Source organism: Oncorhynchus kisutch, linkage group LG4 (assembly GCF_002021735.2).
Source record: "Oncorhynchus kisutch isolate 150728-3 linkage group LG4, Okis_V2, whole genome shotgun sequence".
Taxonomy (NCBI): domain Eukaryota; kingdom Metazoa; phylum Chordata; class Actinopteri; order Salmoniformes; family Salmonidae; genus Oncorhynchus; species Oncorhynchus kisutch.
The window spans coordinates 56,184,224-56,210,642 of record NC_034177.2 but is presented as its reverse complement, the minus strand read 5'-3'; the positions used below and the strand labels follow the sequence as shown (position 1 = coordinate 56,210,642).

The following is a 26,419-nucleotide window of genomic DNA, read 5'->3' as shown; positions in this document are numbered from 1 at the left end:
TGAAGATCAAGCAAAGGTTAGTGATTCATTTTATCGCTGTAAAACCCATCGTACACGATGGGTAGATTAACAAGACGTTTCTTTCATTTGGTATATTGCACTTGTTAATTTATGAAAGTTACATATTTCAAAAAAATATTTTCAGCCGGAATGTTGTCGGCCGTAAGAAGTTAACAAAGATTGACTTCCAACTGAAAGAGAAGCTTTCTACAAGCAGGCAGGGAATCTGCTACAAATAACATTTAACCTGTTAGAATAAGGAGTTGGAGGGATTGAGAGAACAGAGATTGACATAGTATGAAAGAGTGAGAGAAAGCAAGACCAGATAAAAGAGATCTATAGAACATGGCACTGTAGGTGGGTGATTGCTGCTTACATGCTAGGTTGGATGGATCGAACGGGTCAAAAGAGAAGGAGAGGATGTTCTCTGCATAGCTCTTCTTCCACAGCTTGGTCCCTGTGTCTCCGTTCCATAGGACTATGTAGTTAGGTGGATGGATGGCCAGGAGAAGATCACGTGAAGCATCCTGAGTCCACAACCAGTCCATATCTGAGAGCAAGAAGAACAGCAAGAGAGAGAGGAAGAGAAAAAAAGAGCGAGAGGGAGAGAGGAAAAAGAGCGAGAGCGAGCGGAAAAAGAGCGAGAGAGCGAGGGAGAGGAAAAAGAGCATATAATAATATATTTGAAATGTTTATGGATGAATTTACTTCTGCCAGATAGTCAAAAATGTGGTTTTCCTGTGTTTTATATATACAGCGCATTCGGAAAGTAATCAGACCCCTTGACTTTTCCCACCTTGTTACATTACAGCCTTATTCTAAAAATGGATTGGTCAGGATGCTCTCGATGGTGCAGTTGTTGAACCTTGAGGATCTGGGGACCCATGCCAAATCTTTTCCGTCTCCTAAGGGGGAAAAGGTTTTGTCGTGCCCTCTTCACAACTGTCTTGGTGAGAGTTCTAGGAAGTGTTAGTGGTTCAAAACTGCTTCCATTTAAGAATGATGGACGCCACTGTTCTTGGGAACCTTTAATGCTGCAGAAATTTTTTGATACCCTTACCCAGAGCTGTGCCTCAACACAATCCTGTCTCAGAACTCTATGGACAGTTTCTTCGACCTCATGGCTTGGTTTTTGGTCTGACATGCACTGTCAACTGCAGGACGTTATATAGAAAGGTGTGCCTTTCCAAATCATGTCCAATCAATTGAATTTACCACATGTGAACTCCAATCAAGTTGTATTAACATTGAGGATGATCAATGGAAACGAGATGCACCAGAGCTAAATTTTGAGACATAGCAAAGGGTCTGAATACTTATGTAAATAAGGTATCCGTTTTTTATTTAATACATTTTGCTTTGTCATTATGGGGTATTGTGTGTAGATTGATGAAGAATAATTTAATCAATTTTGGAATAAGGCTGTAACAAAATGTGGAAAAGGTCAAGGGGTCTGTGACATAAATGTGTAATTAGTTGTATTAGCAGCAGTAGTTTTTATTGTAGGCCTATTTGTAGTTGTACAACAACATTGTTATGCTGTTCATTTAAGTTTTATGACATACATTTTTTTTTCATTGTTTAAATAGCCTAATACCTGATTTCAGGGACTGGGATATTTGTCACCTCAAGAGGATAATAACCTTGCTGAAAAATAAAAAACTATCCCAAGGTTTATGATAGATAGAATTTTCATTTATTCATAATTCAAAATGTATGTCAGGGAGGTTTGGCTTCATATCCTTGAAAATAAATCATTGATACAGGTTGTAATTTCTTGGTCTCTCAAAGTTGATGTAATAAATGCAGCAGTGGTCCTTTTCCGAGGTTTGGCTCTCACCCTGGATAGGTTTGGAGTGCTCCTGGATCTCACAGTGGGCCGTGCCACTCACCACATCCCACACGATAATCTTCCCTGCTGAATCGGCAGAGGCCAGCCTCAGAGAGTAGGGCGAGCTCAGGCTGTGGTGGTAGTTCTCCCTGGACCATTTCACCTGCAGGCAGAGAGCGAGAAGGAGAGAGTGGGAGCAGGTGAGATGGTTTAGCCTATTTGAACATCGTCTCTAAAACAAAATCAAATGTGCAAGAAAAACTCAGCTCTCTAGAACACAATTAAAAACAACCAGACTACCAAATTACACACGCTGAACTTTAAATTTAAATATAACCTGGAAAGGCATGTGGCCCTGACAGCATCAGGAATTAAATGCAAAAACACAGTACTCCTGACGACATAAAATCTATTTAATTGAACAGACAGTATTAAAAATAAACCATAAAAGACAATTTGGCACAAGGGTGGGGGTTTGCTGCTCATATACATAGTCTTGAAATCACTGGCCAGTTTAATAAATGGAACTCGTCACTTTAATAACATTTACATATCTTGCAGTACTCATCAGTACAGTATATGTATATACTGTATTTTATTCTATTCTACTCGGACACTGCTCGCCAAAATATTATATATTCTTATTCCATTCCTTTATTTTAGGTGGGAAAAAAAAAAATCTAAATGGTTTGTCCTCGGGGTTTCGCCTGCTACATAAGTTCTGTTATACTCACAGACATGATTCAAACAGTTAGAAACTTCAGAGTGTTTTCTATCCAAATCTACTAATAATATGGATATCTTATCTTCTGAGGATAAGTAGCAGGCAGTTGAATTTGGGCATACTTTTCATCCAACATTCCAAATGCTGCCCCCTATCCTAGAGAAGTTAACAGTTAGTGACTGAAAATAAATTTGACCGGTCATGTTTATTAGTCTATAGGTTTATTTGCATAATTTGTGGAATGAAAGTGTATGTGTGTCTTCGGTGTGAAAACTAATTTTGAACTGTAGAGGGCGCTATACCACCAAGAATGTGCTTGAAAGCTTTCACATCCACTAGAGGCCCTGCTAACGTTAGCTTGGCAACTGAGGAAAAATTAAGCGCGCCAAACGTATCTCTGTGTGGGACCCTTCGTTCAAAAGGGTGAGGAAGTTCTCTGCAAGCTTTGCGAAAATTCAGCAGCAGGGGCCTCCCGAATTGCGCCGTGGTCTAAGGTACTGCAGTGCTTGAGGCGTCATTACAGATCCGGGTATCGCAGCCGTCCACGACCATCGGCCACCTCATCAGGAGCATGCCCATGCATTGTAGGGAGGTCATACAGGCACGTGGAGGCCACACACACTACTAAGCCTCATTTACACTTGTTTTAAGGACATTACATCAAAGTTGGATCAGCCTGTAGTGTGGTTTTCCACTTTCATTTTGAATGTGACTCCAAATCCAGACCTCCATGGGTTGATAAATTTGATTTCCATTGATAATTTGTGTGTGATTTCGTTGTCAGCACATTCAACTATGTAAAGAAAAAAGTATTTAATAAGAATATTTCATTCATTCAGATCTAGGATGTGTTATTTTAGTGTTCCCTTTATTTTTTTTAGCAGTGTATATGTGGTGTGATTGTTGCTGCTGAGAGACTGGTTAGGCACTTTAACCATAGCCAACTCAGCCACTAGAAGTTAAGCAAGTCAAAATGCAGCTCCCGCAGCACCACCTGATCCAGTCTTATAAGACAGACCGAGTTCCAGTGCGTAGCATGTTTGAGAGGTTGGTGGAGCAGAGACAGCCGTGCTGTTCAACCGGACCATCACCAAGCTGCAAGAGGCAGAACTCTCGAGCTCCCAGATCACTGGCAAATAATGATGGAGATCAAGCCCGTCTTGCTAACCCTGACATGCACAACCAACGTCATGTCATCCAAAAAAGGTGTCCATCTCCAACATAAACCCTATCACATTCAGCCTACTGCAACCATCTCTTCCACGGAGTGGATAAAAGCATGAGTGTTAAGAGTTCAGGAGTCCCTCTGAAAAATGCATGCAGGAATGAATCTATAAAATTAGGTTATATTGTATGTAGGCAATTAGTGTTGTTAATCTATGTTGGCAAATAGCAGCCAATTGTTGTTATTGTCATTGTCTTATTGAAAGTATTAGGAGAAGCAAAACCTCAATGTGTTTCCACGTCACTGGTGGAAAGTCAACAGTGAAAGATTCCCAAGGATCGCCACTTTAGCGAGGCGCTACAATTTGCTGACAATAGTCCACATCAATAGGCCTACTGTTAACTGAAAGAAAATGTTAACGGTTTTTAAAATGAAATGGAAAAGCAGAATGTGGTTTTTGTTACTGTTTTGTTGTTTATTTGCAAGAATATGTTGTACAATGTAGCCTATCTTTTTCCGATGATATGTTAAACTTCGACAAGGCTTAAATATCTAATTGAAATAAGATATTTTTAAATTTGGGAAATTTAAGGTTTTACATTTGGCTGCTTCATTTTAATGAAAACAGCCGTTCCTTGTACGCATGCAATTCACACAGGAGTCAGACGTTATCAGCGGAAACATTATTTGATTTAGTCAACTTTAATCTGCTAGGGTTGATAAAAAGGAGTAAAAATGTGCAACGAAAAGACTCATTACATCTAAATGATATGTTGATAAACCAAATGTATAAAAATAATTGTCCATAAATCAAAACCATATCATCTAAAATAAAATGTAGGCCCTATTAAAACTTCTAAATACAGTATCTAAATGAAAAATAACCTTTATTTAACTAGGCAAGTCAGTTAAGAACAAATTCTTAATTACACTCTCTGGGATATGTGGGACGCTAGCGCCAAATTCAAAACAGAAATCCCATAATTACAATTCCTCAAACATACAAGTATTTTACACCATTTGAAAGATAAACTTATTGTAAATCCAGCCACAGTGTCCGATTTCAAATAGGCTTTACGGCGAAAGCACACCAAACAATTGTGTTAGGTCAGCACCTAGTCACAGAAAACCATAAAGCCATTTTCAAACAAGGAGAGCCCTCACAAAAGTCAGAAATAGCGATTACATTAATCACTAACCTTTGATGATCTTCGATCAGATGGCACTCACATGACTTCATGTTACACAATAAATGTGTGTTTTGTTCGATAAAGTTCATCTTTATGTCCAAAAACCTAATTTGAAATTGGTGTTTTATGTTCAGAAATGCATTGTCTCAAACAAACATCCGGTGCAGAGAGCCACATCAAATTACAGAAATACTCATAATAAACATTGATAAAAGTGTTATGCATGGAAATATAGATAAACGTTTCCTTAATGCAACCGCTGTGTCAGATTTCAAAAATGCTTTACGGTGAAAGCACACCTTGCGGTTATGTTAGGTCAACACCTAGCCACAGAAAAACATAGCCATTTTCCAAAGAAGGAGAGGTGTCAGAAATAGCATTATAAATATTCACTTACCTTTGATGATCTTCAGAATGCACTCCCAGGAATCCCAGTTCCATAATAAATGTTTGTTTTGTTCGAAAACGTCCATAATTTATGTCCAAAAACCTCCTTTGCGCATTTAGTTCACAAATCCAAACTCACGAGGCGCAGGAAAGTCCAAAAAGTCATATTACAGTTTGTAGAAACATGTCAAACGATGTATATAATCAATCTTTAGGATGTTTTTATCATGAATCTTCAATATTGTTTCAACCGGACAATTCCTTTGTCTTTAGAAATGCAATGGAATGCAGCTAACTCTCACAGGCGCACACAAGACTGAGCTCATGGCACTCAGCCAGAAACCTGGTTGAAACAGCTCTCATTCTCTTCCCCGTCACAGTAGAAGCCTCAAACAAGGTTCTAAATACTGTTGACATCTAGTGGAAGCCTTAGGAAGTGCAATATGACCCCAGACACTATATTCAATAGGCAAAGACTTGAAAACCTACAAACCTCAGATTTCCCACTTCCTGGTTGGATTTTTCTCTCAGGTTTTTGCCTGCCATATGAGTTCTGTTATACTCACAGACATCATTCAAACAGTTTTAGAAACTTCAGAGTGTTTTATATCCAAATCTACTAATAATATGCATATTCTAGCTTTCCGGCCAAGCTATTCAATACTGCACCCTAGTCCCAAAGAAGTTTAGAACAAATTCTTATTTACAATGACAGCCTACCCCGACCAAACCAGGACGACGCTTGGCCAATTGTGCACTGCCCTAAGGGACTCCAAATCACGGCCGGATGTAATACAGCCTGGAATCGAACCGGGGACTGTAGTGAAGACTACAGTGTGGAGTCTGAGTGAGTGGAGTCTGGCCCAGGAGTGTGAAGGTGAACGGAAAGGCTCTGGAGCAACGAACTGCCCTTGCTGTCTCTGCTTGGCCAGTTCCCCTCTTTCCACTGGGATTCTCTGCCTCTAACCCTATTACAGGGGCTGAGTCACTGGCTTACTGGTGCTCTTTCATGCCGTCCCTAGGAGGGGTGTGTCACTTGAGTGGGTTGAGTCACTGACGTGATCTTCCTGTCTGGGTTGGCGCCCCCCCTTGGGTTGTGCCGTGGCGGAGATCTTTGTGGGCTATACTCAGCCTTGTCTCAGGATGGTAAGTTGGTGGTTGAAGATATCCCTCTAGTGGTGTGGTGGCTGTGCTTTGGCAAAGTTGGTGGGGTTATATTCTTCCTGTTTGGCCCTGTCCGGGGGTATCATCGGATGGGGCTACAGTGTCTCCTGACCGCTCCTGTCTCAGCCTCCAGTATTTATGCTGCAGTAGTTTATGTGTCGGGGGGCTAGGGTCAGTTTGTTATATCTGGAGTACTTCTATCTTATCCGGTGTCCTGTGTGAATTTAAGTATGCTCTCTAATTCTCTCTTTCTCTCTCTCGGTGGACAGGAGCCATATAGGACCAAGCCTCAGGACTACCTGCCATGATGACTCCTTGCTGTCCCCAGTCCACACCTGGCCGTGCTGCTGCTCCAGTTTCAACTGTTCTGCCTACAGCTATGGAATCCTGACCTGTTCACCGGACGTGCTACCTGTCCCAGACCTATTAGTTGACCATGCTGGCCATGTTCTGTTATAATCTCCACCTGGCACACCCAGAAGAGGACTGGCCACCCCTCATAGCCTGGTTCCTCTCTAGGCTTCTTCCTAGCCAACGTACTTCAACACCTGCATTGCTTGCTGTTTTGGGGTTTTAGGCTGGGTTTCTGTACAGCACTTTGAGATATTAGCTGATGTACGAAGGGCCATATAAAAACATTTGATTTGACTCTTGCACTGAGATGCAGTGTCTTAGACCACTGCGCCACTTGGGAGCTGAAACTTTATCAATGTGGCTTTTTGGCCCAAACTGTGAAAACATGGCCGAATCTTGCTGACAAAAAGAAAAAGCTTACTCTGACCAAGGTCAAAGAGAACCCACTTTCTTACTTTGGATGATAAATATCACTTCAGCTAGAAAACAGACTTTATAATTAGAACCAGACATGAATATACACTGCTCAAAAAAATAAAAGGGAACACTTAAACAACACAATGTAACTCCAAGTCAATCACACTTCTGTGAAATCAAACTGTCCACTTAGGAAGCAACACTGATTGACAATAAATTTCACATGCTGTTTTGCAAATGGAATAGATAACAGGTGGAAATTATAGGCATTTAGCAAGACACCCCCAATAAAGGAGTGGTTCTGCAGGTTGGGAGCACAGACCACTTCTCAGTTCCTATGCTTCCTGGCTGATGTTTTGGTCACTTTTGAATGCTGGCGGTGCTTTCACTCTAGTGGTAGCATGAGACGGAGTCTTCAACCCACACAAGTGGCTCAGGTAGTGCAGCTCATCCAGGATGGGACATCAATGCGAGATGTGGCAAGAAGGTTTGCTGTGTCTGTCAGCGTAGTGTCCAGAGCATGGAGGCACTACCAGGAGACAGGCCAGTACATCAGGAGACGTGGAGGAAGCCGTAGGAGGGCAACAACCCAGCAGCAGGACCGCTACCTCCGCCTTTGTGCAAGGAGGAGCAGGAGGAGCACTGCCAGAGCCCTGCTAAATGACCTCCAGCAGGCCACAAATGTGCATGTGTCTGCTCAAACGGTCAGAAACAGACTCCATGAGGGTGGTATGAGGGCCGGACATCCACAGGTGGGGGTTGTGCTTACAGGCCAACACCGTGCAGGACGTTTCGAGATGTGGCAAGAAGGTTTGCTGTGTCTGTCAGCGTAGTGTCCAGAGCATGGAGGCACTACCAGGAGACAGGCCAGTACATCAGGAGACGTGGAGGAAGCCGTAGGAGGGCAACAACCCAGCAGCAGGACCGCTACCTCCGCCTTTGTGCAAGGAGGAGCAGGAGGAGCACTGCCAGAGCCCTGCTAAATGACCTCCAGCAGGCCACAAATGTGCATGTGTCTGCTCAAACGGTCAGAAACAGACTCCATGAGGGTGGTATGAGGGCCGGACATCCACAGGTGGGGGTTGTGCTTACAGGCTAACACCGTGCAGGACGTTTGGCATTTTCCAGAGAACACAAAGATTGGCAAATTCGCCACTGGCGCCCAATGCTCTTCACAGATGAAAGCAGGTTCACACTGAGCACATGTGACAGACGTGACAGTCTGGAGACGCCATGGAGAACGTTCTGCTGCCTGCAACATCCTCCAGCATGACCAGTTTGGTGGTGGGTCAGTCATGGTGTGGGGTGGCATTTCTTTGGGGGGGCTGCACAGCCATCCATGTGCTCGCCAGAGGTAGCCTGACTGCCATTAGGTACCGAGATGAGATCCTCAGACCCCTTGTGAGACCATATGCTGGTGTGGTTGGCCCTGGGTTCCTCCTACTGCAAGACAATGCTAGACCTCATGTGGCTGGAGTGTGTCAGCAGTTCCTGCAAGAGGAAGGCATTGATGCTATGGACTGGCCCGCCTGTTCCCCAGACCTGAATCCAATTGAGCACATCTGGGACATGTCTCGCTCCATCCACCAACAGACTGTCCAGGAGTTGGCACATGCTTTAGTCCAGGTCTGGGAGGAGATCCCTCAGGAGACCATCCGCCACCTCATCAGTAGCATGCCCAGGCATTGTAGGGAGGTCATACAGGCACGTGGAGGCCACACACACTACTGAGCCTCATTTTGATTTGTTTTAAGGACATTACATCAAAGTTGGATCAGCCAGTAGTGTGGTTTTCCACTTTCATTTTGAGTGTGACTCCAAATCCAGACCTCCATGGGTTGATAAATTTGATTTCCATTGATAATTTTTGTGTGATTTTGTTGTCAGCACATTCAACTATGTAAAGAAAAACGTATTTAATAAGAATATTTCATTCATTCAGATCTAGGATGTATTACTTTAGTGTTCCCTTAATTTTTTTGAGCAGTGTAGTTTACTCCTGTGATGGGTTACATTCACTATTGCAAATGTAATCTAAGATACATGCTATGAATTCACTCAAACAACTTATTCAAAAAAAGGCAGAGGCTACTTCCTGGGATTTTCCCATTATGATATTGAGAAACCCTGACTGGAACTTACCTTGACCACATTGGCTTTGTGCCGCTCCAGAACCTGGATGGTCTGGGAAGTCTTTGGGTCGATGATGAGGATGCTGGAGTGACATCCCTGGGCTATCAGCCCCTGCCAACCCCTAGAAGAGATTTAAAATATAGGTGATATAACTAAGCTATCTAGCATAGCAGCAGGGCATACCGTATCATTCAAAAATAACAGTTACATTTTAGCCTATCAACAGGGCAGCACACAGCTGCTTGAAAAGTGGGTCATTACAGCAGAGGCATGTTCTAGGGTGAGGCGATATCCAGATTTTCATATCGTCATCTTATACCAGGATATACGCACTACCAGCTTAGTACACAAGGTTGCGTCAAAGAAATGAAGAAAAAAAGGCAGATTGGGCATCTACTAAAAGAATGCAAAAAAAATTTGCAGTGAGTCAGCTAGCTAAACATAACAAGTACAAACCAATATTATTATTTATTTTTTAAAGACATGCAATCCAGCTCATGAACATACAGAAAATCAGCAAAAAAATAAACACTCTTACTGTCAAATGTGTTTATTTTCAGCAAATTTACTGTGTAAATATTTGTATGAACATAAGATTTAACAACTGAGAGATAAACAGAACAAGTTCCTGCAGACATGTGAATAACAGTTTCTGTCGGCGCGATGCGTGGAGAAACCCGTTGGCTGCACCGCCTCGGATAGCGTCTCTCCAGTGAGCCATGTTTCCGTGAAGCAAGGAACGTTGCAGTCTCTGATGTCCCTCTGGAATGCTGCCCTTGCTCGGATTTCATCAACCTTGTTGTCAAGAGACTGGACATTGGCAAGAAGAATGCTAGGGAGTGGTGCACGGTGTGCCCGTCTCCGGAGTCTGACAAGAAGACCGCCTCGTTTCCCTCTTTTTCGGAGTCGTTTTTTTGGGTCGCTGCATGGGATCCACTCCGTTGTCCTGTTTGTAAGGCAGAACACAGGATCCGCGTCGCGAAAAACATATTCTTGGTCGTACTGATGAGTTGACGCTGATCTTATATTCAGTAGTTCTTCTCGACTGTATGTAATGAAACCTAAGATGACCTGGGGTACTAATGTAAGAAATAACAGTAACTATACGTACTAGAGGTCGACCGATTATGATTTTTCAACGTCGATACAGATTATTGGAGGACAAAAAAATGCCAATGCCGATTAATCGGACAATTTTTTTAATGTATTTGTAATAAAGACAATTTCAACAATACTGAATGAACACATTTTAACGTAACATAATACTTCAATAAAATCAATTTAGCCTCAAATAATGAAACATGTTGAATTTGGTTTAAATAATGCAAAAACAGTGTTGGAGAAGAAAGTAAAAGTGCAATATGTGCCATGTAAGAAAGCTAACGTTTAAGTTCCTTGCTCAGAACATGAGAACATATGAAAGCTGGTGGTTCCTTTTAACATGAGTCTTCAATATTCCCAGGTAAGACCTTTTAGGTTGTAGTTATAATAGGACTATTTCTCTCTGTACCATTTGTATTTCATATACCTGCAATGAACGCAAGAGAAGTAACACAATTGCTCTAGTTAATATTGCCTGCTAACATGAATTTCTTTTAACTAAATATGCAGGTTTAAAAAAATATACTTCCGTGTACTGATTTTAATAAAGGCATTGATGTTTATGGTTAGGTACATTCGTGCAACGATTGTGCTTTTTTCGCAAATGTGCTTTTGTTAAGTCATCCCCCCGTTTGGCGAAGTTGGCTGTCTTTGTTAGGAAGAAGAAATGGTCGTCACACAGTTCGCAACGAGCCAGGCGGCCCAAACTGCTGCATATACCCTGACTCTGTTGCACAGAACGCAAGAGAAGTGACAATTTCCCTAGTTAAAAGAAATTCATGTTAGCAGGCAATATTAACTAAATATGCAGGTTTAAAAATATATTGTGTATTGATTTTATGAAAGACGTTGATGTTTATGGTTTGCACATTGGTGCAACGACTGCTTTTTTCGCAAATGCGCTTGTTAAATCACCCGTTTGGCAAAGTAGGCTGTGATTCAATGATAAATTAACAGGCACCGCATCGATTGTATGCAACAAGCTAGATAAACTAGTAATATCAACCATGTGTAGTTAACTAGTGATTATGTTAAGATTGATTGTTTTTATATTATACGTTTAATGCTAGCTAGCACCTTACCTTGGCTCCTTGCTGCACTCGCATAACAGATAGTCAGCCTGCCACGCAGTCTCCTCGTTGAGTGCAATGTAATCGGCCATAATCGGTGTCCAAAAATTCAGATTACCGATTGTTAGGAAAACCTGAAATCAGCCCTAATTAATTGGTCGACCTCTAGTAGTGAGTACGGCCCAATCCGGGACCTCTATAAAAGGCAGTGTCAGAGGAAGGCCCTAAAAACTGCAAAAAGACTCCTGCCACCCAAGTCATAGACTGTTGAAATCGCATGGCAAGCGGTACTGATGTACCAAGTCTGAAAATAAATAAATAAAAAAGGTTCTACCCCAAAGCCATAAGATGTTAAATAATTAATCAATAGGTACCCAGACTAACTTTTTTGACTCATCACATACACCGTTGCTACAGTTCATCTATCCTGTTGCCTAGACATTTTATCCCTACCTGTATACATCTACCTAAATTACCACGTAACGCTAAACATGAACTCGGAAGTGGTACATTGTGTATAACAAAGCCAACAATTCTTATTGTATATTTATACTTGTTTTATTATTTTTCTATTATTTCCTCTGCATTGTTGGGAAGGTCCCATAATAAGCATTTCACTCTTATCCTACTCTACACCTGTTGTTCACGAAACATGTGACAAATACAATTTGATATGGGATTGAGGAATGAAAGCGATTGATAAGAGAATACTGCTATTGCTGCACTATCACCCATTTTCCACCTCTAGGGACAAAGACATTCAAGAAAATCACTAAGACCCAAATGTGGGGGTCTAGCACATGAACTAATCTTACAAGCACACTTTATTTGCTTTTTTAAAACTACAGCTAACTACTAGCAATATGGCATTCATCAGTCACATACATTTACACTCAACCAATGATACTAAACAGTGGCATCGTAATTGGTTGTCAGCTTTAGCACAAAAACACAACTACAATGTCAAATCAATAACTAGCTAACGTTAACGTTACGTTAGACAATTCGCTAATTAGCGAGGAAGCTAACGTTAGCTTCGTCTCACAACTGGTCATGTATATTAACATTTAATGTGCTTAGCCATTTATGTTAGCTAAAATTTATATGAACAATTTTAACTTTAGTAAAAAACTTTAGTAAAGTCAACATGGTTAATCCAAACGCTAACTAAATTAAATGTCTAAACTAATTGCGGGACGAAGCTATTTCACGTTAGCTAAGCCAGCTTGCTGAAACTTGTAGCAGAACACCACCTGCCAACTGTGAAGCGAAGCATTCAAATTCTTCATTTTATCCAAAGACTAAACAATATAGTATTGTAATCTAATACATATCTGCTCATCTTCATTTTCTGTAGAATAAACCATCTCAGCTGAGTGAGTTAACGTAAATATCTAAACATTTTAGCTAGCTAGGCCAATGCACGGGGCTCCAGAACTCACCAGTCAACAGCAGTTTTGTTCTGCAAATTAAGCGTTCCAGTCAATGTCCGCGCCGCGAGTTTAATATTGACAGAGTAAGGAATCATTGTTACTATGAATTGTATTAACTAGCTACATCTAAATAAATGGACAAAATCTCGCATAGAACATGTATTTTGGTTTGTTGACAGGGAGGGGGGGGGGGGTAAGCAGGAAGTGCCAACCCCAGGACGCGTTATAATACAACTGTGAAGTCGGCAACAATAACGAAGCACTTCCGGGCAAAAGTCCTGTCCTGTGTAATTTGTAAATAAAAAATGAGAGCGAAAATAACAGAAAATGTGCACAAGTATCCAAAGATTTTATACTAGTTATGCATAAAAAATATAATTTAACGTATTTCTATAAGATATTATGTATTGTTGTATTTTTGTCTTTCTCTTCTTTTCTTTCAAGCCTAAATGGTCAACAATGTTTTTTGTGTATGTACACCTATCACTTATTGCACCATACAATACTATCTGTACGTTGTGCAGAAAAAGGGGGTCAATTCTACTCAGGAGCAAATCCACAGTTTTTACACCCCCTTCAGTGTCACTGCTCATTTGCCAGCCCTTACAGAGTGGCCCATCAACTTAAACCCAATAGTTTTTTCATACTGGACATACATATTGCATCTTACAAAATTATCTGTACGTTGTGTCGCTGTAAAAGGACAGTCCATTCTACTCAGGAGCATTTTAACTTTCCAAATCCACAGTTTCCAAATCCACATCAGTTTCGCTTCTAATTTTACAACCATATTTCATATCGGACATACATATTGCACCATACAACATTTTCTGGTCATTGTGTTGCAGAAAAGGGGGGGGTCCCCTTTAACACAGGAGCAGCTGTAGTTTCCAATTCCACCACCCCCAAGGTCGTCATTGCTGTTATTGTGGCCCTTTAAGAGTGCAAATCAACTTACATCCAGCTATTTGCATGTTAGATAGTCAGGTTTAATTAACAGAAATACATGTGCCACAGTGGAGCACTTTGGAAGATTACAATGAATCTGAATTGCAGTGCAGTTTACATAAGATATATACAAATATGTTTGACTTGGACGTAGCCTACCCACACTGTATCTGCAGGCTGTTTTGCTACATAGCATCTGCTAAATATATACATGCGACCAATAAGATTTTATTTTATTTTATTTGGCTAGAGTGCACATGCCAAGACCAGAGTGGGCACATTTGCTATATAACTTATATATAACTGCCAAATGAACAGTGGCACTCCTCTGGGTGTAAACTCTGTGGATTTGGAAACTAGAAGTGCTCCTGATTTGAATGGATCACCCTTTAGATGTGACACAATATACAGATAATTTTGTAAGGTGCAATATGTATGTCCGACATGAAAACAAACTACTGGATTTAAGTTGAAGGGACATTTTATAAGAGCCGCCAAATGATCAGTGACGCTTCTCTGTATGTAAACTCTGTAGATATGGAGACTAGAAGTGCTCCCTTTTATTTCGTCCTGCATAATTCTAAACTCTTATTTTATTTCAATCAGTTACATCGTGTAGACAGGAAGTGATATTTATTTGCTCTGGCCAAAAGTATCTTGAATGCTAACGTTAGCTTTTTGGTTTGAGCCGGTTGCAACCCCAGTGAACATTGGGCCTTTTCAGCAAGCTGCTGGCTGTTATTAATTATGTTTTAAAAAAACATCAATAATATCAATCGTGTAAGCACATGGAAATTGATCTATTTATTTCATGACTTAAATGTCTGGCTGTGAGTGACGGACTGTGAAACTCAATCTCCCATGATTCCGTAGTACCAGAACTGGTGTTTTATCATTTGTACTGGAACTGACCGTTGTGTTCGTTCTTATTATACCTGTGGTTGTGTTGAATACTGCACTCAACTTAAAATAAACAACTACTCTGCATATAATACATATCATACCTGTATAATAAACAGATTAAACTATTTAGCCTTTTAATAAGATCTTTGATGGCATAGCTAGTTTATTTATGGCCTGTATGTGTCCCATACAAATATGATTCCATAGCTATGCTGGTATCTGCACATTTTAAACTGTAAACTGTCATTCTAATTTTGCTGTCTGTATACCAATTGTGTAAATGTGAATATACCATTCTAGTTCAGAAATAATTATACCAGCGTTGTTTGCACCTGAGATGTTAATGAATTCAAGCAGGTAAATAACAAAAACATTTGAGTGTTTAACTGTGGAGGCTTTATCTTTTGATTTTCCACAATATAACGCAGTTCCCACGATAATGAAAATTAACCATCCACAATGTTTACCAATTTACTTCTGTCATGTGTGAAACTACTATATATTATTTGATTGTGTCTCACAGTATATGATCACACATTTTGGTACTTGTTTTTCTACGTTATTAACATACAATAATGTTTATGTTCTACCAAATAGAGAAATGAGCTTGAGCAAACAGCGGCACTGGTGGCATTTGAGGAGGCACTTCCATCTACATTATAACTTCAAAATGTAGATGGAAGTGATATTTCTTCCCATTTCCCCAGTATATTTTTAGGGCAGTTGAATTATGGGTACATACCACAATGTTTGTTATGTTGTAATTTTAATCACAGACAGATTCCCATTCTATGTTTGATTTTAATAAATACTTTAGGATCAGAAGGAGCGAACTGCAAAGTGACAGTAACCTGCTCCTGCCACTAGCCTTGCCCCTAAAACAGGGATTCCCCCCACAGAAGTTTCACATTTTTGTTTTAACCCTATACTGCCACACCTGATTTAATTAGTCAAAGGCTTGATGATTAGTTGGCTAATTGAAGCATGTGTGTCAGTTAAGGGTTAAAACAAAAATATGAAACGTCTGGAGGGGTCCTTTTTGAGGTTTGGGAAACCTTTACCTAAAGGAACCCCAAGGGAGATGCCAAGAGCGAGATCTCCCTTGATGGATTTCTTAACAGACTTATCAAAGCTAAGATCATTACACTACTCCCTCGGTTCAGAAAACACAACCTGTGCTTCTCTATCACAAATGCCTCACGCCTTAACACGACATGCTTTTGAGACTCATACACTATGCTTCTTCTGCTCATCAGAGTAGCAAATGGTAGGAGGGGGTATTGACCTGAGTTAGGCTTGAAGTCAGGACGCTTGACCATAAGGAAATCCCACTACAGACAACAACCTCAAGAGAGTAAGGGCATCATCAAGGCTAGTGTATTTCAACTTGTCAGACAGCATGACTACCTTGTTAGGAAATGTCTAACTAGTACTAAATGCAGTTGCAATATACTGATCAAGTTTAGCTGTGTCACTGGCTTTCATTTCAATGTAGGATTAAATACAAAGTGGTGCTATAAAACAACTAACTCCTCAGACTGATTGACTGTAACCTAAGCCTCTCATATCCTCACTGTTGCAATACTGACACTGGCCCAAAACAGTATCTTCAGTAGAGAGCATGCTGTCTACCATTGACTCTCTCTTTTCCTGCCCAAGTCACCTTTGGGTTACATGACAATCTGACCGCGTGAAATATTTTTTTTAAATACAAAAACATGACAGAATTCATGAAAATAATAGCTTGTCTGTATAATTATTTTTAAGGTCGGCATGGCATTTGTTTGGCATTCTAGCATACTGTACCTGTATCTTGTGGGGATAGATGCAGGAGCATGGGTACTGGTACTGGAAACTATTACATACAAATCGTGTTATATTTCTTCATCAACACAACTTAAAGGGTGAAGAGATGAGAATTCACTATGACATATTCTGTCATAAAATTATGATAATAGTGTATGTCATTATATCAGATATACAGTATATGCCATTAAATTACATGTGCCTAACTATGTGGTTTTAATGTACATTAGCTGTGGTTCCTCTTATTTGGTGAGTAATATAACATTTTTTTAAATCTATTTGTAATACATGCAACCTAAAAGTTAATGCCTGCAAGACAGAGGTTGTTCCTGGAAGGTAAGGGACCCCTCATCATCCTGATGAATTACGGTGGTTGGAGACAAGGAGCGATAAAACAGAGACTGTTTTATGTCAAACTCTGTCAAACAGAGACTACCTGTTGTGTAAAACCTTGGTGCTATGGGTGGCTATGTCACATGCAGGACAGAGAAGATTCCTGTATTACGTGTGTTTATTGTTTAGGTGTTTCATATTAAATCTGATAGCACCTCCTGCAATACCACCTTTTTAGACATGCTGCACAATTTTCAATGCATCAGAATTTATAGTCCAAATATATAGAACAATTTATCTGTGATTTTTTTTGGTGTCATGTTTTGGATTCTAGTTTGTCTTTTTCCTATGGCTGTACCACAGCTGTGTGGTTGCCCCACTAACATTGACTAGTGGAATAAATGGTACGTATGTGGTTTTTAAGGTCTTTACTTATATTCACATGTTTTTAAAGAATGTCATTAATTACTTCCTAATAATTACTATTGACGCAGGGCAGTACAACCTGTCCCTTCCTGCTCTGAACTTCTCCAGGTGTCTGAGACATTGGACAATGGGGCTGGTTGGTTGAACTTCAAAAGAGTGGCTACAGGCCAGACACCGTGACGCACCACACCATCTTCACCGTGGACCTCTTCAAGTCCTTTGAAGACATGAAGGTGTTGGCCCCAGGATGCTCCCGGCAAGCCTTGGTGAGAACGCTTGACGGAAGAAAAAAACACTTTGGAAGGTTAAGTGTGTATGTACTCATCAAATGATAATTTGTATGAATTAGTGGTTAATTTTTGTCCCTAATATAAAAATTGACCCTTAATTATACCTCTGTATGTTTTGCATTTTATTAGAGTGGAAAGATAGGTGGCAACACATTCCAGAAGCCATTCCTCGAGTGGACGTATGGGCGGTTTGAAATAGACAAGCTTTGTGGAAGCGATCTCCTCCATTATCCTGCTTGCTCACAGGAGATGCAGAGGATGGGAATCACAAGCAATACCGCTTCCATAAAGCCTCAGGGTTTGTACTACCTTCTTATGTGTTGATGTTTTATTCAGGCTATATGTATACCTTCTTAAAGTGCATGCTGATCTTCTTTTTATTATGAAGAATAATTTGGAGATGCAGTTGGTCTTCTTTTTAGAAGAATATTAATTGTCAACTGAAAACTTTTCCATGAAGAAAAATTGTGGGACATTAATTTGTCTTTTTGCTTTATCCAAAACCTTCCGAGACACACACAGACACACCTACACTGAACAGTTGGAGCAACACAGTCAGATGTCTGGGATTTGAATCAGCAACAGACCTTTCTAACCTCTAGGCTACTTGCCACGCATAGTGGTTTGGTTATTAAAAAAAAGAAAAAACGTATTTACGTAAGTATTCAGATCATTTGCTATGGGACTTCGAAATTGAGCTCAGGTGCATCCTGTTTCCATTGATCATCCTTGAAATGTTTCTACTTGTGGCAAATTCAAATGATTGGACATGATTTGGAAAGAAACACACCTGTCTATATAATGTTCCACAGTTGACAGTGCATGTCAGAGCAAAAACCACGACATGAGGTAGAAGGAATTGTCCTTACAGCTCTGAGACAGGATTATGTTGAGGCACAGATCTGGGGAAGGGTACCAAAACATTTCTGCAGCATTGAAGGTCCACAAGAACACAGTGTAAAAGTATTTTTATTGGAATTTCACAATTTTCTCCCATATTAAGAGATTTAGTAACAAAGATCAAATAAGAATAACAAAGAAACAACAAAAAAACTCAAACCCAAAAGCTCAGTTAAAATAAAGGAATTAGGTCCAACACATGGAACGTACAGTTACCACACATTGAGAATGACGCTTATAGATAGGGCTGCCGTGCTTACATTATTAGCCCAGACATTTTTTGGTGTTTTTACATACAGCTCGGAATAACTTTTGGATATCAGAGCAGCGGTAACTCACCAGCATTACCAGCATTACGACCAGGAATACGACTTTCCCTAATCGGATCCTTTGTTCATACATCCCAGGGCAATTTAATTGATTCCAGAGGCTGACCCAAAACATTGTCGGCGGAGGAGAGGTACTCGGAGTGGACTTCTATTCCGACTCAGGAGAAGTGCACACCACCCACCGCTTCCGAGTATATTACTCGCTACTGTTCAGACTCTGGATAATAAAGTTGATGAGCTCAGGGCGATTGTAACATACTCTGTTTCACGGAAACATGGCTCTCTCGGGATATACTGTCTGAGGCCATACAGCCAGTTGGGTTCTCAGTTCATTGCGCAGACAGGAATACATTTCGCTATGGGAAAAAGAAGGACAGGGGTGTACGTTTTATGATTAACTACTCATGGTACGATTGTGATAACATTCAGGAACTCGAGTACTTTTGTTCACCCGACCTAGAATGATTCACAATCCAATGCAGACTGTATTACCTCCCAAGATAATTCTATTCGGTTATAGTTACAGCCCTGTATATTCCCCCTCAAGCCGATACCACAACGGCCATCAAAAGAACATCACTGGACTTTATGCAAACTGGAAACCAAATATCCTGAGGCTGCATTTATTGTAGCTGGGAAATTTAACAAAGCAGATTTCAGAAAAATGTTCCCGAGTCTCTATCAACTGTAGTACTCGCACTGCTAAAACACTTGACCACTGCTACTCCAACTTCCGGGATGCCTACAAGCCCCCCCCCCTTTGCAAATCTGATCAGGATTTAATTTTGATCCTCCCTTCCTATAGGCAGAAACTCAAACGGGAAATACCCATGCTGGTCTGACCAATCGGAATCCACGCTTCAAGATTGTTTTGATCACGCGGACTGGGACATGTTCTGAGTAGCCTCCAAGAATAATATCGTCAAATACACTGATACGGAGTTTATCAGGAAGTGTATTGGAGATTGTACCCACTTTGACTATTAAGACCTACCCAAACCAGAAACCGCAGATACTGTAGATGGCAGTATTTGCACATAACTGAAAGCACAAACCATCGTATTTAACCATGGCAAGATGACTGGGAATATGGCCGAATACAAACAGTGTAGTTATTCCCTTCGTAAGGCGATAAAACAGGCAAAACGACAGTATAGAGACCAAGTGGAGTCACAATTCAACGGCTCAGACAAGAGGCGTATGTGGCAGGGTCTACAGACATTCACGGACAACAAAGGGAAAACCAGCCACATTGCAGACACTGACATCTTGCTTCCGGACAAGCTAAACACCTTCTTTGCCTGCTTTAATGATAACACAGTGCCACCGACGTGGCCCGCTAACAAGAACTGTAGGCTCTCCTTCTATGTGGCCGACATGAGAAAGACATTTAAGCGTGTTAACCTTCACAACGCTGCCAGCCCAGACGGCATCCACAGCTGCTTCCGAAGAGCATGCGCACACCAGCTGGCTGTAGTGTTTATGGATATATTAAATTTCTCCCTGTTCCAGTCTGCGGTCCCCACATGCTTCAAGATGTCCACCATTGGTCCTGTACCCAGGAAAGCAAAGGTAACTGAACTAAATGACATTTACCCGTAGCACTCACTTCTGTCATCATGAAGTGCTTTGAGAGACTAGTTAAGGATCATATGACTTCTGCCTTACCTGACACTGCCCATATTCCATCTGGACAAGAGGAATACCTATGAAAGAATGCTGTTCATTGACCATAGCTCAGCATTCAACACCATAGTACCCTCCAAGCTCATCATTAAGCTCGAGGCCCTGGTGCTGAACCCCGCCCTGTGCAACTGGGTCCTGGACTTCCTGACGGGCCTCCCCCAGGTGGTGAAGGTAGGAAACAACACCTCCACTTCACTGATCCTCAGCATTGGGGCCCCACAAGGATGCGTGCTCAGCCCCCTGCTGCACTCCCTGTTCACCGATGACTGCGTGGCCACACATCCCATCAATAATCAGGTTGCAGACGACACAACAATAGTAGGCTTGATTACCAACAATGATGAGAGAGCCTACAGGGAGCCCTGGGAGTGTGGTGCCAGGAAAATAACCTTCACCCAACGTCAACAAAACAAAAGAGTTGATCGTGGACTTTGGGAAACAGAAGAGGGACCACCCCCCTGTCCACATCGACGGGACGGCAGTGGAGACGGTAGAAAACTTCATGTTCCTCGGCATACACTTCACTGACAAACTGAAATGGTCCATTCACACAGACAGTGTGGTAAAGTAGGCGCAACATAACCTCTTCAACCTCAGGAAGCTGAAGAAATTTGGCTTGGCAACTAAAAACTTCACAATCTTTTACAGATGCACAATTGAGACCTTCCTGTCAGAATGTATCAATGCCTGGTACCAGAAGGTGGTGCAGTCTGCCCAATGACTCACCAGGGGCAAACTACCTGCCCTCCAGGACAGCTACAGCACCCGATGTCACAGGAAGGCCAAAAATATCATCAAGGACAGCAACCACCCAAGCCACTGCCTGTTCACCCAGCTAAAATCCAGTAGGCAAGGTCAGTACAGGTGCATCAAAGCAGGGATCGAGAGACTGAAAAACAGCATCTATTTCAAGGCCACTAGACTGTTAAATAGTCATCACTAGCAAATGAGAGTCTGATGCCTATATCCATAGACTGGAAATCACTGGCCACTTTAATAATGTTTGCATATTTTGCATTACTCATCTCATATATGTACAGTTGAAGTCGGAAGTTTACAGACACCTTAGCCAAATACATTTAAACTCAGTTTTTCACAATTCCTGACATTTAATCCCAGTAGCAATTCCCTGTCTTAGGTCCGTTAGGATCACAACTTTATTTTAAGAACGTGAAATGTCAGAGAGAATGATTTATTTCAGCTTTTATGTCTTTCATCACATTTCCATTGCGTCAGAAGTTTACAAACACTCAATTAGTATTGGTAGCATTGCCTTTAAATTGTTTAACTTGGGTCAAACATTTTGGGTATCCTTCCAAAAGCTTCCCACAATAAGTTGGGTGGATTTTGGCCCATTCCTCCTGACAGAGCTGGTGTAACTGAATCAGGTTTGTAGGCCTCCTTGCTCGCACACGCTTTTTCAGTTCTGCCCACAAATTCTCTATAGGATTGAGGTCAGGGCTTTGTGATGGCCACTCCAATACCTCGACTTTGTTGTCCTTAAGCCATTATGCCACAACTTTGGATGTATGCTTGGGTTCATTGTCCATTTGGAAGACCCATTTGCGACCAAGCTTTAACTTCCTGACTGACGTCTTGAGATGTTGATTCAATACATCCACATACTTTTCCTCCTCATGATGCCATCTATTTTCTGAAGTGCACCAGTCCCTCCTGCAGCAAAGCACCCCCACAACATGATGCTGCCACCCCTGTGCTTCACGGTTGGGATGGTGTTTTTCGGCTTGCAAGCCCCCCCCCTTTTTCCTCCAAGCATAACGATGGTCATTATGGCCAAACAGTTCTATTTTTGTTTCATCAGACCAGAGGACATGTCTCCAAAAAGTACGATCTTTGTCCCAATGAGCAGTGGCTTCTTCCTTGCTGGGCGGCCTTTGAATGGTTATGTCGATATAGGACTCGTTTTACTGTGGATACAGATACTTTTGTACCTGTTTCCTCCAGCATCTTCACAAGGTCCTTTGCTGTTGTTTTGGGATTGATTTGCACTGTTCGCAAAGTACGTTCATCTCTAGGAGACAGAAAGTGTCTCCTTCCTGAGCGGTATGATGGCTGCGTGGTCCCTGGGTTTTATACTTGCGTACTATTGTTTGTACAGATGAACGTGGTACCTTCAGGCATTTGGAAATTGCTCCCAAGTATGAACCAGAATTGTAGAGTTCTACAATATAGTTTGAATGTAGGCCTTGAAATACATCCACAGGCACACCTCCATTAGACTCAAATTATGTCAATTAGCCTTTCAGAAGCTTCTAAGCCCATGACATAATTTTCTGGAATTTTCCAAGCTGTTTAAAGGCACAGTCAACTTAGTGTATGTAAACTTCTGACCCACTGGAATTGTGATACAGTCAGTTATAAGTGAAATAATCTGTCTGTTAACAATTGTTGTAAAAATTTCCTGTGTAAATCCGAACCGACTTGCCAAAACTACAGTTTGCTAACAATACATTTGTGGAGTGGTTGAAAAAAGAGTCGACTTCAACTGTATATACTGCATTCTATCCTATTCTACTGTATCTTAGTGTAGGCCGCTCGGACACTGCTCGCCCAAATATTTATATTTTCTTAATTCCATTCATTTATTTTAGATTTGTGTGTATTATTGTGAAATTGTCAGATATTACTTAGATATTACTGCACTTTTGGAGCTAGAAACACAGGCATTTCGCTACACCGGCAAAAACATCTGCTATATAACATGTATGTGACAAATAACATTTTATTTTGATTTGTAATCTTGAGACAAGTAAACAACCACCATTCTAAGTAAATCCTTGCAGCATAATCGCTCTTGCTGCTGGTGAGTCTCTGATCCACCTTTACGCAGACGACACCATTCTGTATCCTTTTGGCCCTTCTTTGGACACTGTGTTAATTTAACAACCCTCCAGGCGAGCTTCAATGCCATACAACTCTCCTTCCGTGGCCTCCAATTGCTCTTGAATACAAGTAAATCTAAATGCATGCTCTTCAACCGATCGCTGCCTGCACCTGCCCGCCTGTCCAACATCACTACTCTGGACGGCTCTGACTTAGAAGACGTGGACAACTACAAATACCTAGGTGTCTGGATAGACTGTAAACTCTCCTTCCAGACTCACATCAAACATCTCCAATCCAAAGTTAAATCTAGAATTGGTCATCTAGGTCATCTATAAGACCCTGCTAGGTAAAGTCCCCCCTTATCTCAGCTCACTGGTCACCATAGCAGCACCCACCTGTAGCACGCGCTCCAGCAGGTATATCACTCTGGTCACCCCCAAAACCAATTCTTACTTTGGCCGCCTCTCCTTCCAGTTCTCCGCTGCCAATGACTGGAACGAACTACAAAAATCTCTGAAACTGGAAACACTTATCTCCCTCACTAGCTTTAAGCACCAGCTGTCAGAGCAGCTCACAGATTACTGCACCTGTACATAGCCCATCTATAATTTAGCCCAAACAACTACCTCTTTCCCTACTGTATTTATTTATTTTATTTATTTATTTATTTATTTATTTTGCTCCTTTGCACCCCATTATTTTTTATTTCTACTTTGCACATTCTTCCACTGCAAATCTACCATTCCAGTGTTTTACTTGCTATATTGTATTTACTTTGCCACCATGGCCTTTTTTTGCCTTTACCTCCCTTATCTCACCTCATTTGCTCACATCGTATATAGACTTGTTTATACTGTATTATTGACTGTATGTTTGTTTTACTCCATGTGTAACTCTGTGTCGTTGTATGTGTCGAACTGCTTTGCTTTATCTTGGCGAGGTCGCAATTGTAAATGAGAACTTGTTTTCAACTTGCCTACCTGGTTAAATAAAGGTGAAATATATATATATATTTTTTAAGTGAAACTGAAATAACCAAAAAACAAACAGGTAAACAGCAACGAATGTGACGCAACCCGAGGTGCACACAAACACACACGGAAAAATAATTACCCACAAAACACAGAAAAGGCTACCTAAGTATGGTACTCAATCAGAGACAACGATTGACAGCTGCCTCTGATTGGGAACCATACCAGGCCAAACACATAGAAATAGAAAACATAGAAAAAAACACATAGAATGCCCACCCCAACTCACGCCCTGACCAAACCAAAATAGAGACATAAAAAAGGAACTAAGGTCAGGACGTGACAAATATACTGTAGATGGAATTGACCTGCCCTGCCTCACTCATAAACTGTTAATGCCACTTACACAGATAATTCTAACACAGTATACTCACACCCAGTCCATAACACACTGCAAAATACCTACATTTTGTCTTGACATGTGAACACAAAATCAAAGATACCATATTAATAAGCATATGCTGATGTTTATTGAAGCACCACAAACAGGAGTGCAGCTGTACTGATGTAGAACAACACAACACACACCTTCACTGAGAACAGAGAGTAACACACACAAGTCTCCTTCAGTTCTACATTTTCATCTGACACTGAGTCCTGTTGGAAAAAAAAATGAACATATCCAACCAGGTTAGAACTGAGGACATATTCTATTTCAAATGTGGACATGCAGTATACAATTGTTCAGTTGCATATTATATAACATAATATAGTATAATAGAATGTTGTAATAATATATATCATAAAATCACTCCAAATGTAGTTTCTTTTAACATCCTCAAAGTTTATGTAGTGTTCCCAAAATGGCTACTAGTTGATGTTGTAAAAGAAAAGGTTTCCTTAGTCACAAATGAAAGATCTGTAGAGTCCCAATTGTCAACGAACAAAGCACACATCAGGATCCAGCTCATTGTTGCACCTAAAGTATATAAACAGAAAAACACATTTTGCTCTCAAGGCCCAACATGCTTATCCATATGCAATAGTGTCTTTTCACAAATGGTGTTGTCATGCCATTGTCAATAATGATACTTTACTTTAAGGATGGCTATTCAACATCGGTCTGGTTGCCTTTTCAATTTACAAAATGCAGATTAGAAGGAATTGATGTTGTTGAAGTAAAATGTTGTTGATAAAATGAAGCAAAACATGAACAGCAATTTTGTTTTTTAAATATTTATCCACAATCACTTTTAATTATCAACTTTTTTCTCACTTGATATATATTTTCAAGACAAATAAATACTTTTTTGCCACACATTTTCTTTTTACATGAGGAAAACAACCAATAAAATAAAATAAAAATGATCAGGTTCCAGTACTTTGTGGCTCCAAAAGGCAATCCATAGGTCCATACATCACTTAAACACTCCCAATAGTTTTCTGATATGTCATGGCAATGCTCCCGGCAACATCACAGAATTATGACGTGCACACACACACACACGCACGCACGCACGCACGCACGCACACACACACACACACACACACACACACACACACACACACACACACACACACACACACACACACACACACACACACACACACACACACACACACACACACACACACACTTATACCGAGTGTGTCAGATTGTTGATCATGACTGTGATTCTTATCTTGCTCTCAAAGCCAAGATGTAAAATAACTCAGCTCTATCTTATGAAGTTTCAGATTAACAAAGAACAAACCACTGACTAATCATTGCAGAACAGAGTTAGACTGGTATGGGACTGCAGTAAGAGACATAGTCCTTTGTTTTCCTTTTTGGGTGGACTAAGGTGCAGCATTGGTGTCCCTCATTCTGCATTTTGGTTAGTAGTGCTGGTTGGGGCAGCAAGCAGGTAGCCCTTTCAACCAGTCAAATGACCAAGTGGCCTCATGGGTGGAATGTTATTAATATTTTTTTAAAGTGCAGAAAATCCTGTTTTTCTATCACAGACAGTTC

At 40.9% G+C, this 26,419-nt stretch overlaps 1 protein-coding gene across 1 annotated transcript in view; it reads right to left on the bottom strand.

Moving 5' to 3' along the window:
• Positions 1-13,189, bottom strand: part of wdr11 (WD repeat domain 11) — a 141,471-nt gene extending 128,282 nt beyond the window's left edge. The window contains exons 1-4 of the mRNA XM_020481331.2: positions 12,979-13,189; positions 9,375-9,486; positions 1,841-1,994; positions 377-550 (exon numbers count right to left, since the gene is read on the bottom strand). Coding sequence (XP_020336920.2) covers positions 377-550; positions 1,841-1,994; positions 9,375-9,486; positions 12,979-13,064 — 526 coding nt within the window. The 5' untranslated portion in view covers positions 13,065-13,189. The remainder of the gene's footprint in view (positions 1-376; positions 551-1,840; positions 1,995-9,374; positions 9,487-12,978) is intronic.
• Between the last annotated feature and the right edge of the window lie 13,230 nt (positions 13,190-26,419).